The sequence below is a fragment of the Ambystoma mexicanum genome, chromosome 7q (genome assembly GCF_040938575.1).
Source record: "Ambystoma mexicanum isolate Mex_15411 chromosome 7q, UKY_AmexF1_1, whole genome shotgun sequence".
Lineage (NCBI taxonomy): Eukaryota > Metazoa > Chordata > Amphibia > Caudata > Ambystomatidae > Ambystoma > Ambystoma mexicanum.
Window position 1 is genome coordinate 803,116,855 of NC_090941.1, and position 12,628 is coordinate 803,129,482.

General features: G+C 42.1%; 1 protein-coding gene across 2 annotated transcripts in view; it reads right to left on the reverse strand.

Annotated features, from left to right (window-relative positions):
* ANGPTL5 (angiopoietin like 5) overlaps positions 1 to 12,628 on the reverse strand; it is a 448,401-nt gene that overhangs the window by 307,562 nt on the left and 128,211 nt on the right. For both annotated transcript variants that reach the window (XM_069640373.1, XM_069640374.1), the window contains exon 2: positions 10,307 to 10,481. In XM_069640373.1, the coding sequence (XP_069496474.1) occupies positions 10,307 to 10,481 (175 nt within the window). The remainder of the gene's footprint in view (positions 1 to 10,306; positions 10,482 to 12,628) is intronic.

Below are 12,628 nucleotides of genomic sequence, written 5' to 3' on the forward strand. Positions count from 1 at the left end.
CTTGCCATTAGCAATAAACTGGCATGATCCGTCAAATCACGTAATGTTACTGATCAACGTTTGTGTGAAAATATGTCTTGTCAAGGCTTTGTGCTCTTTGCTCTGTTTTTTCCGTTTTATACTTCTATTAGCAACACATTTCTAAAGCCACTTTTCAAACAATGGGGTATAAGAACTGTTAAGGTAGTTATTTAACGTATTTTTATGTTATGTGATTTACACACTGCATGGACATTTATTTGTAACTTGAAAAGGCTTCTAGATTAGAAATAGTATGTTATTATCTTAACAATATATGTACTTATATGCAGAGATGCTTCTACGAATAACGTTGAAATGCAATGAGGGCCATTTAAAATGTATGGTACACAATTTTAAATGAAACAGAGTGGCCCACCAAATTATCTGTCACATTTCTCCCATTGGTCAAATTCCAAGAATCTGATTTATATCAGACACTGGTTTTCTGTTTCTGTCAGAGAGACACTTTCCCTTCCTTTTGCAACAGTGTTCAGTTTTATAGTTTGCAATCATACATCTGACCGAAATGACATTGTTCAGGTGCTGCAGTAAAAAATCTTGAGCTTTACATGGTACCACCTTTCTTCCTATCAAAATTCCATGGCATACTTTGATAATTGCGTGAGTGGCTACTATGCAGGAATCTGGTGCTGCTCTCTGGGCATGTTCTCCAGCAGCAATACAAAGGTACTGTAGAAACCTGAGGGTGTTGTGGTGTGCCGCTGGTGGGTGAGAGAACATGCCTTACATGCTCATGATGTGTGTTGGCAACGAGTTTACATGTGGTATGGGGTGCTTATTTAATGAAAGCATGGGGAATGATGACATGTTCTGATGCTTGTGGGGCAAAACAGACATGCTGAAGGTATCGGTGCTTTGTGCCATAGGAGTAACTTCATGTAGAGGCTTGTTGTGCTGGGTTGGCGCCAAACTGCCTGACATGCAGGGCACTGGGGAGCACTGTTAGTTAGGGTGTGTCATTATTGATGAAGCAGGCATGTTCCAGTGTTTGTAGGGAAATGTGTTCTGTTATTAGGGGGGTGTCATTGAGGATTTCAGTATCCTTTTTGTGGAAAATGTGTTTAGATTAGTACCTAATTAAGGTCAATTCTGTATGGGGGAGGTTGTCAAGAGCTGCTTGATTACATTATTATAGTTTGCCGAACAACCTGCATAGGAGCAGACCTTGAACCTGGTTGGGGTGAGTCTGGTGCATGATTTTGTGTGTCTAGGGGTTCATGGGTGGCGTTGGCCAGCTGTACTGGGCAGGTGGGAGGAATGAAAGGATGTTTATCAGGAAATGTTCCTGATTATTGGCAGGGTCGTCAATTGGGGGTTGCCAGGAGTCACACCTACGACCCCTGGCAACTCCTGTGCGATCCCTGGCTCTGCCCCTGCGACCCCTGGTTAAGGGTTGCAGAGGCAGAGAGAACCCGAAAGTAAAGAGGGCTCTCAAAGTAGAGCCCTCTTTACATTAATTTCTTTTTGAAGTCACTTTGATTCTGAAAGAAATGATTTCCGTTACAGTTTTCCATAACAGAAATAATGTCTTCTTGAAGTCGCAATGACTTTAAAAAGAACCCCTCCCCCACGGGTCATGGATTGCTTTTGCTCCCCTGCTCTGTGCATGACAGGAACCAGAGCTGGTTCGTTGCATGCGTGGAGCATGGCAACCAGAGAGCCATGCCTCAAAAGCAGCAACAGGTTCGGGAAAAGGTAAGAAAATGTTTTTTTGTAAATATGCGTGCATGTGTGCCTGACAGTGTGTGTGTGTGTTTATGTTTATGTATATGTATTTGTAATGTGTAAGTGAGTGAATGAGTTATGGGCGGCTGCGTGTGTGAGTGAATTGTGGATTGGTGCATGTGCAAATGGGCGTGTGAATGGTGTGTGCTTGTGTACAATGCCTAGGTTACTTACTGGCAATCTTCATTACTCATAGTCCTACTCTTCCCTGTCCCAGTACTTGCTTATGAAGCACCTTGCCTCATACGTAAGGGACTAGGAAGAGTAATGCTGGGCCAAGGAGCTGATGTTGGGGGTTGGAAGAGGACATAGGGAGGGATAGGGACATGTCTGGAGGGTCGGGCAGCAAGGGGTGCGCTATCATGTAACGGGCATCCATGATAAACCATGGATGCCACGGTAAGACATGACTAGACTGGCATTTGGTTGCAGTCATTCTGCTAATTTCTTACCGTGGCATGGCATTTTTACAGGGAATCTATAATAAAGTAAGCATGATAAGTGTTATTACCTGTCTACACTGGCTTTTGAGTGCAGCCCGTCTAGTCATTTCTTACTGCGTCATGGCATACTTTTCTGGGCATCTATAAAAAAAAGTATTTTTATGTGGTTAGATGGGCATTTTGGTGCTGCCAAGTCTAGGTATGTTTTACTGTAGCATGGCAAGTTTTACTGTGCATTATCAAGGCTACAGCAAACCTGATAAATGTTATTACGTATCTGTCCTACATTGTTCAGACAGTTTTGACATGTTTTCTTATGGTGGCATTGCATTTTTAATAGCAAAGCGATAAGATAGCTCTGCGGGATGAGGGCTTGCTGTTGCGATCTGTGAGTGATCTGCAGGCCACAGGTTCAAATCATGACCAGGCCAACTCAGCCTTTCATTCTTCCGAGGTAGATAAGTGAGTACCAACTTAATGTGGGATGATAAGTATATGTAAATATGTGCTACATACAGCGCTTTGACAAAAGCGCTATATTAACAACAAATCATTATCATTAATTGTGCACTGAAAGTGACTTGCATTTATTGGATCTTTGGATACTCTATTATCACACCAACTGCCAATCTAGGGGATCTCCTTTTCATATAATGACAATACCTGACATGCAGCGATGATTGGCTTAATATGGAAGTAACTGGCCATACAGTGCTAAAGTGGCATATCTATAGCAGTGCCTATGCCTATTTTGTGTGTTTGTGTTTATGATCATATACTTTAAAACTCTGAGTTCATTACAAATCGCAATACATTGCTTCAGGCCATACCTGACTGATTTCCATATGGCTGGACCCCTGAAGGCTGCCCAGAGCTGTGCCAGTGGTTCAGATTAATTGAAAACCTTCTGCCCACCACATTTTTGGCTTTAGTTTGTCTTCTTATGTGAGAGAGGGTATGCCCAGACGTGGTTCCCTTGCTCACTGCACCAAAGGGAACCAATCTGCACCTTACTGATGAGGCCCAACAATGCTAAAACATTGTGGTGTCGAAGGTTGCCCAGAGCAGTAACAGTGATTCAGATTAATTCAAAACCTTGTACCTATCACTTTTTGGGTTTCAATACATTACTTCAGAAACAACATTCTGAAATAAACATTATAGATATTAATTCATTCAACACAATACAATATATTACCATATACCCATCAGGGCCTCCCTTTCTAACCCCAAAGATTACATTTTCCAACTATCTGACAAATTACTCCCTTCCCTACTTCATGATGGTGGACTAATCTAGAAAAGCATTCTCCCCCAACATTTTGTGTATCGCTATTAAAATATTCACTAACGCAATGGTCATTTGGCTAGAGTATCCTTTCAAGAGCCTAGCCCACATGACTTCACTGTTTAAATCCTCTAATCTCCTTAGGAACTTTCCCAACCACATTTTCCTCGGCCCTAGTTGTGCGCTACAGCCAATGGTTTAGCGTTTCTGCCTTCTTCGCTTTTTACAGAGCCGACAATTGTTTTCTTGCCAAGGGATCCTCTTTGGGAACCACCTTTGTTGGGAGCAAAGTAAGTTAAGACAAAAGCACATATACATGTAATGATATTTTGGCCCTGGGAATCTCATCATGGAGGACTTTATCTCCTCTTATTTCCTCAGGTGTGTGGTTAGCTCCCTTTGTAGTTATAGAATGACTTCCTCTGTATATCTTTCCCCATTTTCCAATTTTCATTGTGTTGTTCATCTTGACCGAGCTTTCCATCAATGTAAGTTTGTCTGAGTAAATTTCAGCAAGAATCGGGTCACAGCACTTCCTAAAATTGCTCAATGCTTTGTCCTAATTATTGCTTAAAGATATATTCACATCTTCAAATAGCGAACCTGATGGTGGAACCAATATTGCCTCGGCCTATGTTGTAATATTGAGTCAAACCTTGTCATATCATGACCCCATCCATGCTATAAGAAGGCAGCACCCTTATTAAAATGCGGTTTGCTTCAATACATATTTGGTGTTTTAAAATGTTCAGGTTTATGTACTTTAAAAAAATAAAAATAATATCTAGTTTTATATAGCACTACAAGCCCGCAGACATCTGAGCGCTGAAATAACAGTTGATATTATTATCCCACAGTCTGGTACTGTGGTACTCAATTTATCGACCTCGGAAGGATGAAAGGTTGAGTTGGCCTTGCCGAGATTTTAACCTGCATCAGCAGGCTGCACACAGATGCCCTCAGCTCGTTGTGCTAGCTGACCAGCAAGCCACTTCCACAGATGTCACCAGGGTTAAAGAGGAACTGATGCCTTCCAGATCAAGGGTCAAGTGACATCACTTCCTGTGATGTCATCAGGTCTGTGATGTCCCTTCCATTACCCCAGGCATTTTGGTGAATTCAACATCCCTCATTATTGGGTGTTTCTCACCTTGCTTTAGGTCCTGTGCCATGCTGGGCTTTTTCCTTGCTGCTCTAATGACACTCCTTCCAGCATCCACTCTAATACTTTATTGAGACATTTGTGGTGTCGTTATCCTATGTCCAACTTTGCTTTGTCTTGTATGCTACATAATGCCATGTGCTTGCTAAGCAGATGTGCTAGGTTGCCATATATTATGTTTCTTATGCCTTGTTTCGTGTGCTTTTCTAGGTTAAGTATGGTATGCTTTGTAATGTAATGTCATGGCATGTTAATCTGGTGCGACTAGTCAAACAATGTTGATGTGAAAGGTGCTATGTGTTTTAATGGCAAATATACGTTTGTGTAAAGCATTGAACTGAAACTGTTCTTTTTATTTCACACCTTCTGTATGCTTTTATGGACTTCCACTTTCCCCTTCACACAATGTATATTGAACCTTGCTCCCCCACCTCGTTTTTGTTTTTTTACCCAATCTCAGTTTCGATTTTGTAAATGAATTACAATTTTACGTTTTAAAAGACTGTAATCTTCTTTTTTCAACAGAATCACAGTTGCCAATACTAGCTTGTTATGCTTTCATGTATGTTAAGTCAATTCACATTATGTCATGATGCTTTGTCTAAACCATGCAGGAAAGGGATCCAAAGAATATCTTGTGCTCCTTAGCAGACCAGAGAGGGTGCATCCCCTCCCTGCCTCCGATAAAGAGACTAGGCCTCACTTATTTGAAAACACTCAAACTATTGCTCCTCATCTACACCAGCTGAATGAATCTATTGACCCACGATAAAATCTAATTCTGTGCCTTGACCTCATCTACCAGTCTGAGAAATGCTTTGAAGAAGCTGGAAGATGACTTGTAGCACTATAAAAAACACCCAAGGAAATAAATACACAACGTGGCACTTAGTCAGCCTTGAGGCCCAACATAGACCTGCTAATGTAAGCTGGTAAACTGTCTCTACACCCCTGTTGCACAGAAGATCATATCCCTACCCCCTTTTTAACAGTACAGACCAGCTGCAACCCAGGTTGAGAAGACTTGATTATCCTGAAAACTCCCAGAAAAGTCTAGCTTCAACCCAAAAAGGGATACACAACCCCCCACTATTATAACCATACACATAAAGCTCCTGTCAGACCGCAAGAACCTGAAACATACCGGTCCAGGTCGCTCCTCCCAAAGAGTCCCTTGTTCAAAGCATATCTTATTTTTTATTTTTTTTACATTTATAAAGCGTGCTAATCCCGGAGGCATCAAGGCGATGTTACAAGACCAGTTACTCGTCAGACATACTGCATAATACATAAGATATCATAGTTGTTCATTCCAAGTAAAGAGGCTGCTAGTGCCCTTTCCAAGGGAGGCCATTGTCCATGTGTGGAGGCAAGCATTAGACAGCAACCAGTTAGGTGAACAGAAGTGTTTTTAGCGATTTGCGAAAGGTCCAGTGGGAACGCTCAGCTCTCATTGAAGGATGGAGACGGTCCCAATGTTTGGCAGCAATGGCGGGGAAACTGGAGCCTCTCACTTAAGCTTGTTTGATTTTAGGTTGGATGACACGATGAGCGTAGGCAGCTCTCATCGGTCTAAAGGAGACAGCTTTTGCGGATTTCTCTGCAAGGTAGGGTGGGGCATCGTTGGATAGGCATCTGTGAGTGATGCAGAGTTTTTCATAGAGGCTTTTTTTCTTGCTGTTGTGATATGCTCCAATTTAGGAATGTTCAAGGCTGCTCTTAGAGCGTTTATTTTGTATAACCTGCATCTTTTTGATGTTATTGGTTGAGGTGCCTGCAAAGAGGGCTTTGCAGTAGTCAAGTCTTGATCATATGTGGCACTGGCTATAGTGAGGAAGCTATCTGCGGAGGGGAAGGGTCTGGCTGAATTTATCCATTCTGTTGTGTAGCCAGCTGAGGAGACAATAGCACTTACTTGCTGTGAGAGGCATAGTGTATCATCCAAGTACACTCCTAGCGTTTTCACAGACAGTGAAGCTGGTATTGTGGTGCCGTCAATATTAAAGGAGGAGTATTGTGGATCAAGCTCCTTGATCATAGATGGGGTGCCCACCAGCAGGATTTCTGTTTTGTCATCATTTAAACACAAGCAGTGTGTTGCCATCCATGCCTGGATAGACGTGTAGAGGGAGTTAGGGTAGAAGAGTCTTGAAGATAATTGCCGGAGATGGGGAGTAGTATGTGTGTGCTGTCGGCATAATTTGTGTAAGATATGCTGATTGAGTCTAGGAGTTTAAAATGCTGAAGTTAAATCTGGCTTTCCTGCCTCTACCTGGCAATTTGTTGAGAATCAGGGCCAACCTAGTGAGTGAGTTAGTTGAAGGGAATTTCCTCTCTTACATCTTGTGGATAATTTCAGCAACCCCCTCCCCCACCCCCATCTAGCATTGGCACCCATGCATCACTACAGGCCTCAGATATGCACAAGCCACAAGGCAAAGACCCATCCTACTCTAAGGTGTGGGATGTGGCACAGCTGCTTGACCCATCCCATAATGAAACTTTTCAATGCGGGCAACTGATCCCTGGCAAAAGAACCCTTGTTCTCTGTGATAGCCATCAGCTCTAGAAAAGCCATGAAAACAGTGATTGCTTGAGCTTTACAAATAATGCTTAGTATAACATAACATTTAAATCATTTATGTAAGCACTTGAAGACGAAACAACCCAAACACAGAACTAATATTGGTCCTTGCCAATGATCATTTAAAAGAATTAGTACTCATCTACCACTTAAAGACACTATATATTTGGTATAAACAGAGTGAAAAGCCTAAGGATAACGACTCAATCAGGTATGACCATGAAGCAATCCAAAAACCGTATCCTAAAACCGAGGCACTAAAAAACATGCAGCTACTCATATTTGAAAACCATCTTGCCAGTATCATTATTCAGTTCAAAATTAGCTTATTGAAACAAGCTACTGGCAGAACCACTAGTAGAATAGTCCGATGTTGATGCCAGGGAAGGTGGCTCCTGAGGGGGCACCAGGATTCTAAATTATTCAGGGTCAGTAACTGCTAATAAATATTGCCATTGCAGGGAACTAAATGTTTCCCCAAATTAGTGCAAGCCACTGAGCAAAGCAATGGAGGCCAAAATATTGTAAGGGAGGTTGGAAGTGTTCCTCCTGAGATTTTTTCTTACACTAGTGCCTTCAAGTGGTGCATTTTACAGCACATCTTTTGAAATAAAAGGGTAAATAAAACATACAATTCACAAAGAGTTCTCTATGGTAATGCATGAAAACAAATCCAGTAAATACCATGTTACCAACAGTACACAGAACCATTTTACAACATATTCAGGAAGATGAAGCCATTATCTATCTATGCCAGTAACTGTCACTGTAAATCACTTGTCATGGCAGCAGTCTACCTATGCCAGTGATCAGCACCGTAAATTGCGTGCATGAGGCTGAGGCCACAATCTGTCTTTGCCAGTCATGGTCACTGTAAATTACTTGCAGAATCTGCTGCCACAGCCTACCTATTACTGTAACGGTCACTGTAAACAGCTTTCATGAGGCTGCAGCCCCTAATCTACGTAGTCCAGTAATTAACACTTTAAATAACTTACATGAGGGGCCAGTCACACTATATCTATGTAAACAATTGCCACTGTAAAACAGTTGCATGAAGCTGTGACTGCAGTATATATATGCCAATAAAGGTAATTGTAAATCACCTGCATGAAGCTGTGGACACAATCTATCTATGAAAGTAGTTATATGATGAAGGGGGTGGAATTGCGCTAAACACCATTAAGATAAGAAACTACAATCAAGATACAGTATTTTGATGGAATAAGATGAAGAACAGCCGACACGTGTTTCGACACTCGGGTCGTCTTCAAGGCATAAGGAATAAGGAATGGCCAATAAGTATAAGAATCCAAAATGGAGATTGGTAGGTACGTTCCCGTTAAGGGTGTATTTAAACCGATGAAGTCAATAGGAAACGCCAATTGGCTAGGATGAATATATCGCTCAGTAAATCGAGTATGGAACAAATACAATGAAACAAATGCTGTTCCATGGATTTATTTTCTTTCAAATCCTAACAGTGATAAATAGCGCACAGGTACCTCTTTGTGAGTCCACAATCCTTGTTTTCTATCTATGAAAGTAATGGTCACTATAAATCAATTGCACAAGGCTGCCGCCACAATCTATCTAGGTCAGTAATGCTCACTGTAAATTACATGCATGAAGATGTGGCCACAATTTATCAATGCCATTAATGGTCTTTGTAAATCATTCACATGAGGCTATGGCAACAATCGTTGTAAGTCCAGAATATAATTTGCAGGGCCCCTTATTGGCATTGGTATACTGCGGCCACAGCTTGGTGAAAGTGATATACAGTCTGTAAATCAATTTCACTTAGCTGCTGCCACAATCTTTCTATGCTAGTAATGGTCCCTGTATATTATTTACATGAAGCTGCAGCCACAATTGTTCTATGCCAATATGGTCACCATAAGTCAGTTTCATGAGGCTGAGCCCACAACAGATATAATCTTTGCTACTTTCCCACCTTTCCACAATAAAAAAAAATGTGCACATTGCTATCACACACACCAGACCCTCACACATTCTGCCAGAAACATGGGTGATCGTGCACACACATGCACACTTTGACACTAACATGCACACACATACAGGCACAGACACCCTCTAAACCTTGGATGCATGCACCCACACGGAAGGCATTACAGTCAACCACAAATGCATGCATACAGTACAAACACTTTTTTTAATCTTAGCTTTAGGACTTCTGCGCTGCTGAATTAATTTCTTTTGGCAGGTAGCAGGTGGGAACAGATTAATGGAGCACAGCATGCCCCGGAAGGATTGAAACACACGTGGTATGCCAGCCACCTTCTGATCTCAACTTGGTTGCATTGAACCTAGGGGTCAGCTTGCACTGTGCTGCACCCTTTAGAGTGTGTGCACTTCGTTTTAACTTAAGTGCAAAAATGTTACTTAAACTGAGTGAAAACATTAAGCACTCTGTTCAAGCAAAGCAAGCACCAGCACTTTGGGAGGCAAGGGGGCTGCACTGGCTGATAAGGAGGGGCCCAAAGTTGTCCTTCAACCCCTGTCCCCTCCTAGATCTACCACTGAGAACCACAGTTGAAGCTGAAAACTTTGCAAGGATCATCACCAAAACTGAAAGGATAACCCAGAGAATGCTGGTCCTAACATACTGCCTGCAATAGGCTAGAGTGCAAGATAGACTCACCTTTAAACAGCATTCAAGCACCCAAAAAGTCCAGTCTTGTGATACCATGAAATACAGTAAGGATTGTGCCTCTGTTGCTCCAAACCAAAGCTACATTTTAGCACCCTAAATCATTCATCAAATAGCTTGCTTTCTCAAGGCTTCTGTAGAGAGCTGATCCTTTGGGCAGCTGGTTCCACATCCTCCAAAAGTCTGCATAAAAAATTGCAGCCAGTCCAACCTCTTGGCCTTCAGAAGACCACTAGATATTCACTTTTCATCACACAATATAAACCTATCATAATATAAAATATGTACACGCTAATAGAAGTCAGGTTAGTTTATTTTCTACAAAAGAATCCAAAGCAATACAGTGTAATACAATATTTTTATAATATGATACATGTTGGATACCTACTGCACATGTGATGTTTTCCTTCACGCAATAGTTTGCTTTGCACGACGCATGGCGTAGTACATTTATCCATTTTGCTTGCTATATTTGAAGGCTTTGGCTTTTCCACACTGGAGGATTCCTTTCGAATGGACTGCTCCACCATGTTTATTGAAATCTCCTCAAACTTTGAAATCTCCTGTTTCCCAAAAAGAAAGATATGAAAAGGTTCAAACGAAACCTTTACTTGTTATAGATATACATATTGGCTAATGGTATTGTTGAAAAACGAAAGCTACACATTTTGTTATAAATACAGAGCTTATGGGCATTTACATAGTGTTCCCATTTGTAGGTCTGGAGAGAGAGATCTGACATGGGGTACGCTGTTCATTTGCTTGTCTGTGAAGCTGAAAGTGCTTCTGGTTGCTCCTTTGTAATTTTGAATTGCCCCACCTAAACTTCTGAATCTTTCTCCCCTGCATATCTGCGTCAGCATGTTGCAGAAGGCCGTGCCACAGGATAAATCAGAGGAAAGATGCAGGAATTGTCCTGAATGTTTCCTTACCATACCTCCTAAGCATCCTCTCCTCACGCAGTGTGCCCATTATTTCTTCTACATCCCACTCAACCATGTCTGACCTGTTTCAAAGCACTGTCATTCAACATGCACATGGATATGTGTGACCAATTGACTTCTGTCTGGCAGGAGAAAAAGGATGAGTAGAGGCTAATAAAGCACCTTTTTATCACATTTCTACCAACCATTAGCCAACTTAATCATAAAGGTAAAGCAGGCACAGTTAAGAGATATACCTCCTTCTCCTTTTGTGGTAATGTGTGCTGAGGAGGGCTATACTCTTAAGATGGGTGTGAATTTGGTTCAGTAGCAACCCAAACAGCGACATATAACAGTCCAACATAAAGGACTATTGAATTAATTAGGGTTCTCTCCAAAAATATACTTTATTCAAACACACCATGTACAATAATAACTTATATGTGTATGTATATATTTTTGCTGATGTAACTAATTTTCGCAATCTCTTCCAAATGCTGGGCACTGTTAACCGAGTTCACTCCCACATGTTCTTTTCCTCCCCCATAGTATTTTGCCCACCCTCATGCTTTAGAACAATGTCCCTATCCTGTGCACAATGAGACGCTTGCTGTGCTCTCTGTAGCAGCGGTAAGGGTTCCTTGTGGTCCACCTCACTACGCCCTATGTCCTAGTGCTTCCTGCTTGACCTCCCAGTGCTTCCTGCATCTCCTCATCTTCTAGGGCAACCTCTCAGTGTTCGCAGGTTTCACCAGTACACCCTCTCGCCAGCACTCCTTTTGTGGCCCACATGCCTGTCTCATCTTTTGGCACCTCTTCATCACCCCTAAGACTCTTTCCTCATTCAGGGCTAAGTGTTCCTTTTGTAACTAAGTGTCCCTACAACAACGCACTCAGTCCTCTTTAGTCAACGCACTGAAAGTAAAAATCCACCTTTGTAGAAAGCACAGAATATGCAAAGAAAGAAAAGTTGCAGCAGTCTGGGTAATGAGACAGGGCGTGAAAAGGCAATTAAAAAACCACAATATTCAAAAAGGATATTTCTTGACGCTGCAAAAGGGATTAGAATGACCTATCCAGTCTCTAGGGCCCAAAGATGGACCAGGGGGGCAGATATCAGTCAGTAATACCTTTGCAAAGGTCTTGGCAGTTTGACAATGTCGAACCAGACTTCTCAGCATTGTTCGCAGGTTATTTTTGGTTTTGGGGGTCCAGCAGCAGGCTGGAGTCAAACGGAAGGTAGCTGGGGTCTCAAAGCATCTATCTCATAACTGGAGGACTTTAGAAAGGACTGTTCTCTCAGCAGGGTCCAGCACAATCTTCCAGGGTTGGATTCCAGAGTTGATTCAAAGAAGTGGTGGTAGACCCCTTCATTTAAAAGCAAAAGCCTACATGTGATTGGACTGAATCTAGCCTGCCTTCATGGTCTAATCCCTGTTCTTGAAACAAGTGGACTCTGCCTTTCTGACACCACAACCAAAGTGCTTTGCTCTAGAGGAAGTGAAGGGGCCAGGAAGGAAAGAGAGCGGCAGAAAGAAACAAGATGGTGGTAGTTTCCTCACTGTACAAATGTTTCCCTGGCTATACTAACCCCAATCCACCCCTTCTCAATAGAATCAAAGACCTTTAGAAATGCAGCACACTTGGGTAAGGCCAAGCCCTTTGTGAATGGGTGTGCCCTTTGATTCCTGTTGCAGGCCAGCTTCCTATGGAGTATCTGTCCCTAGGGAAAGGTGTTACCTACCCTGACAAAGGAACAAAGCGAGGCAATCCTTGAAGGCTACAGT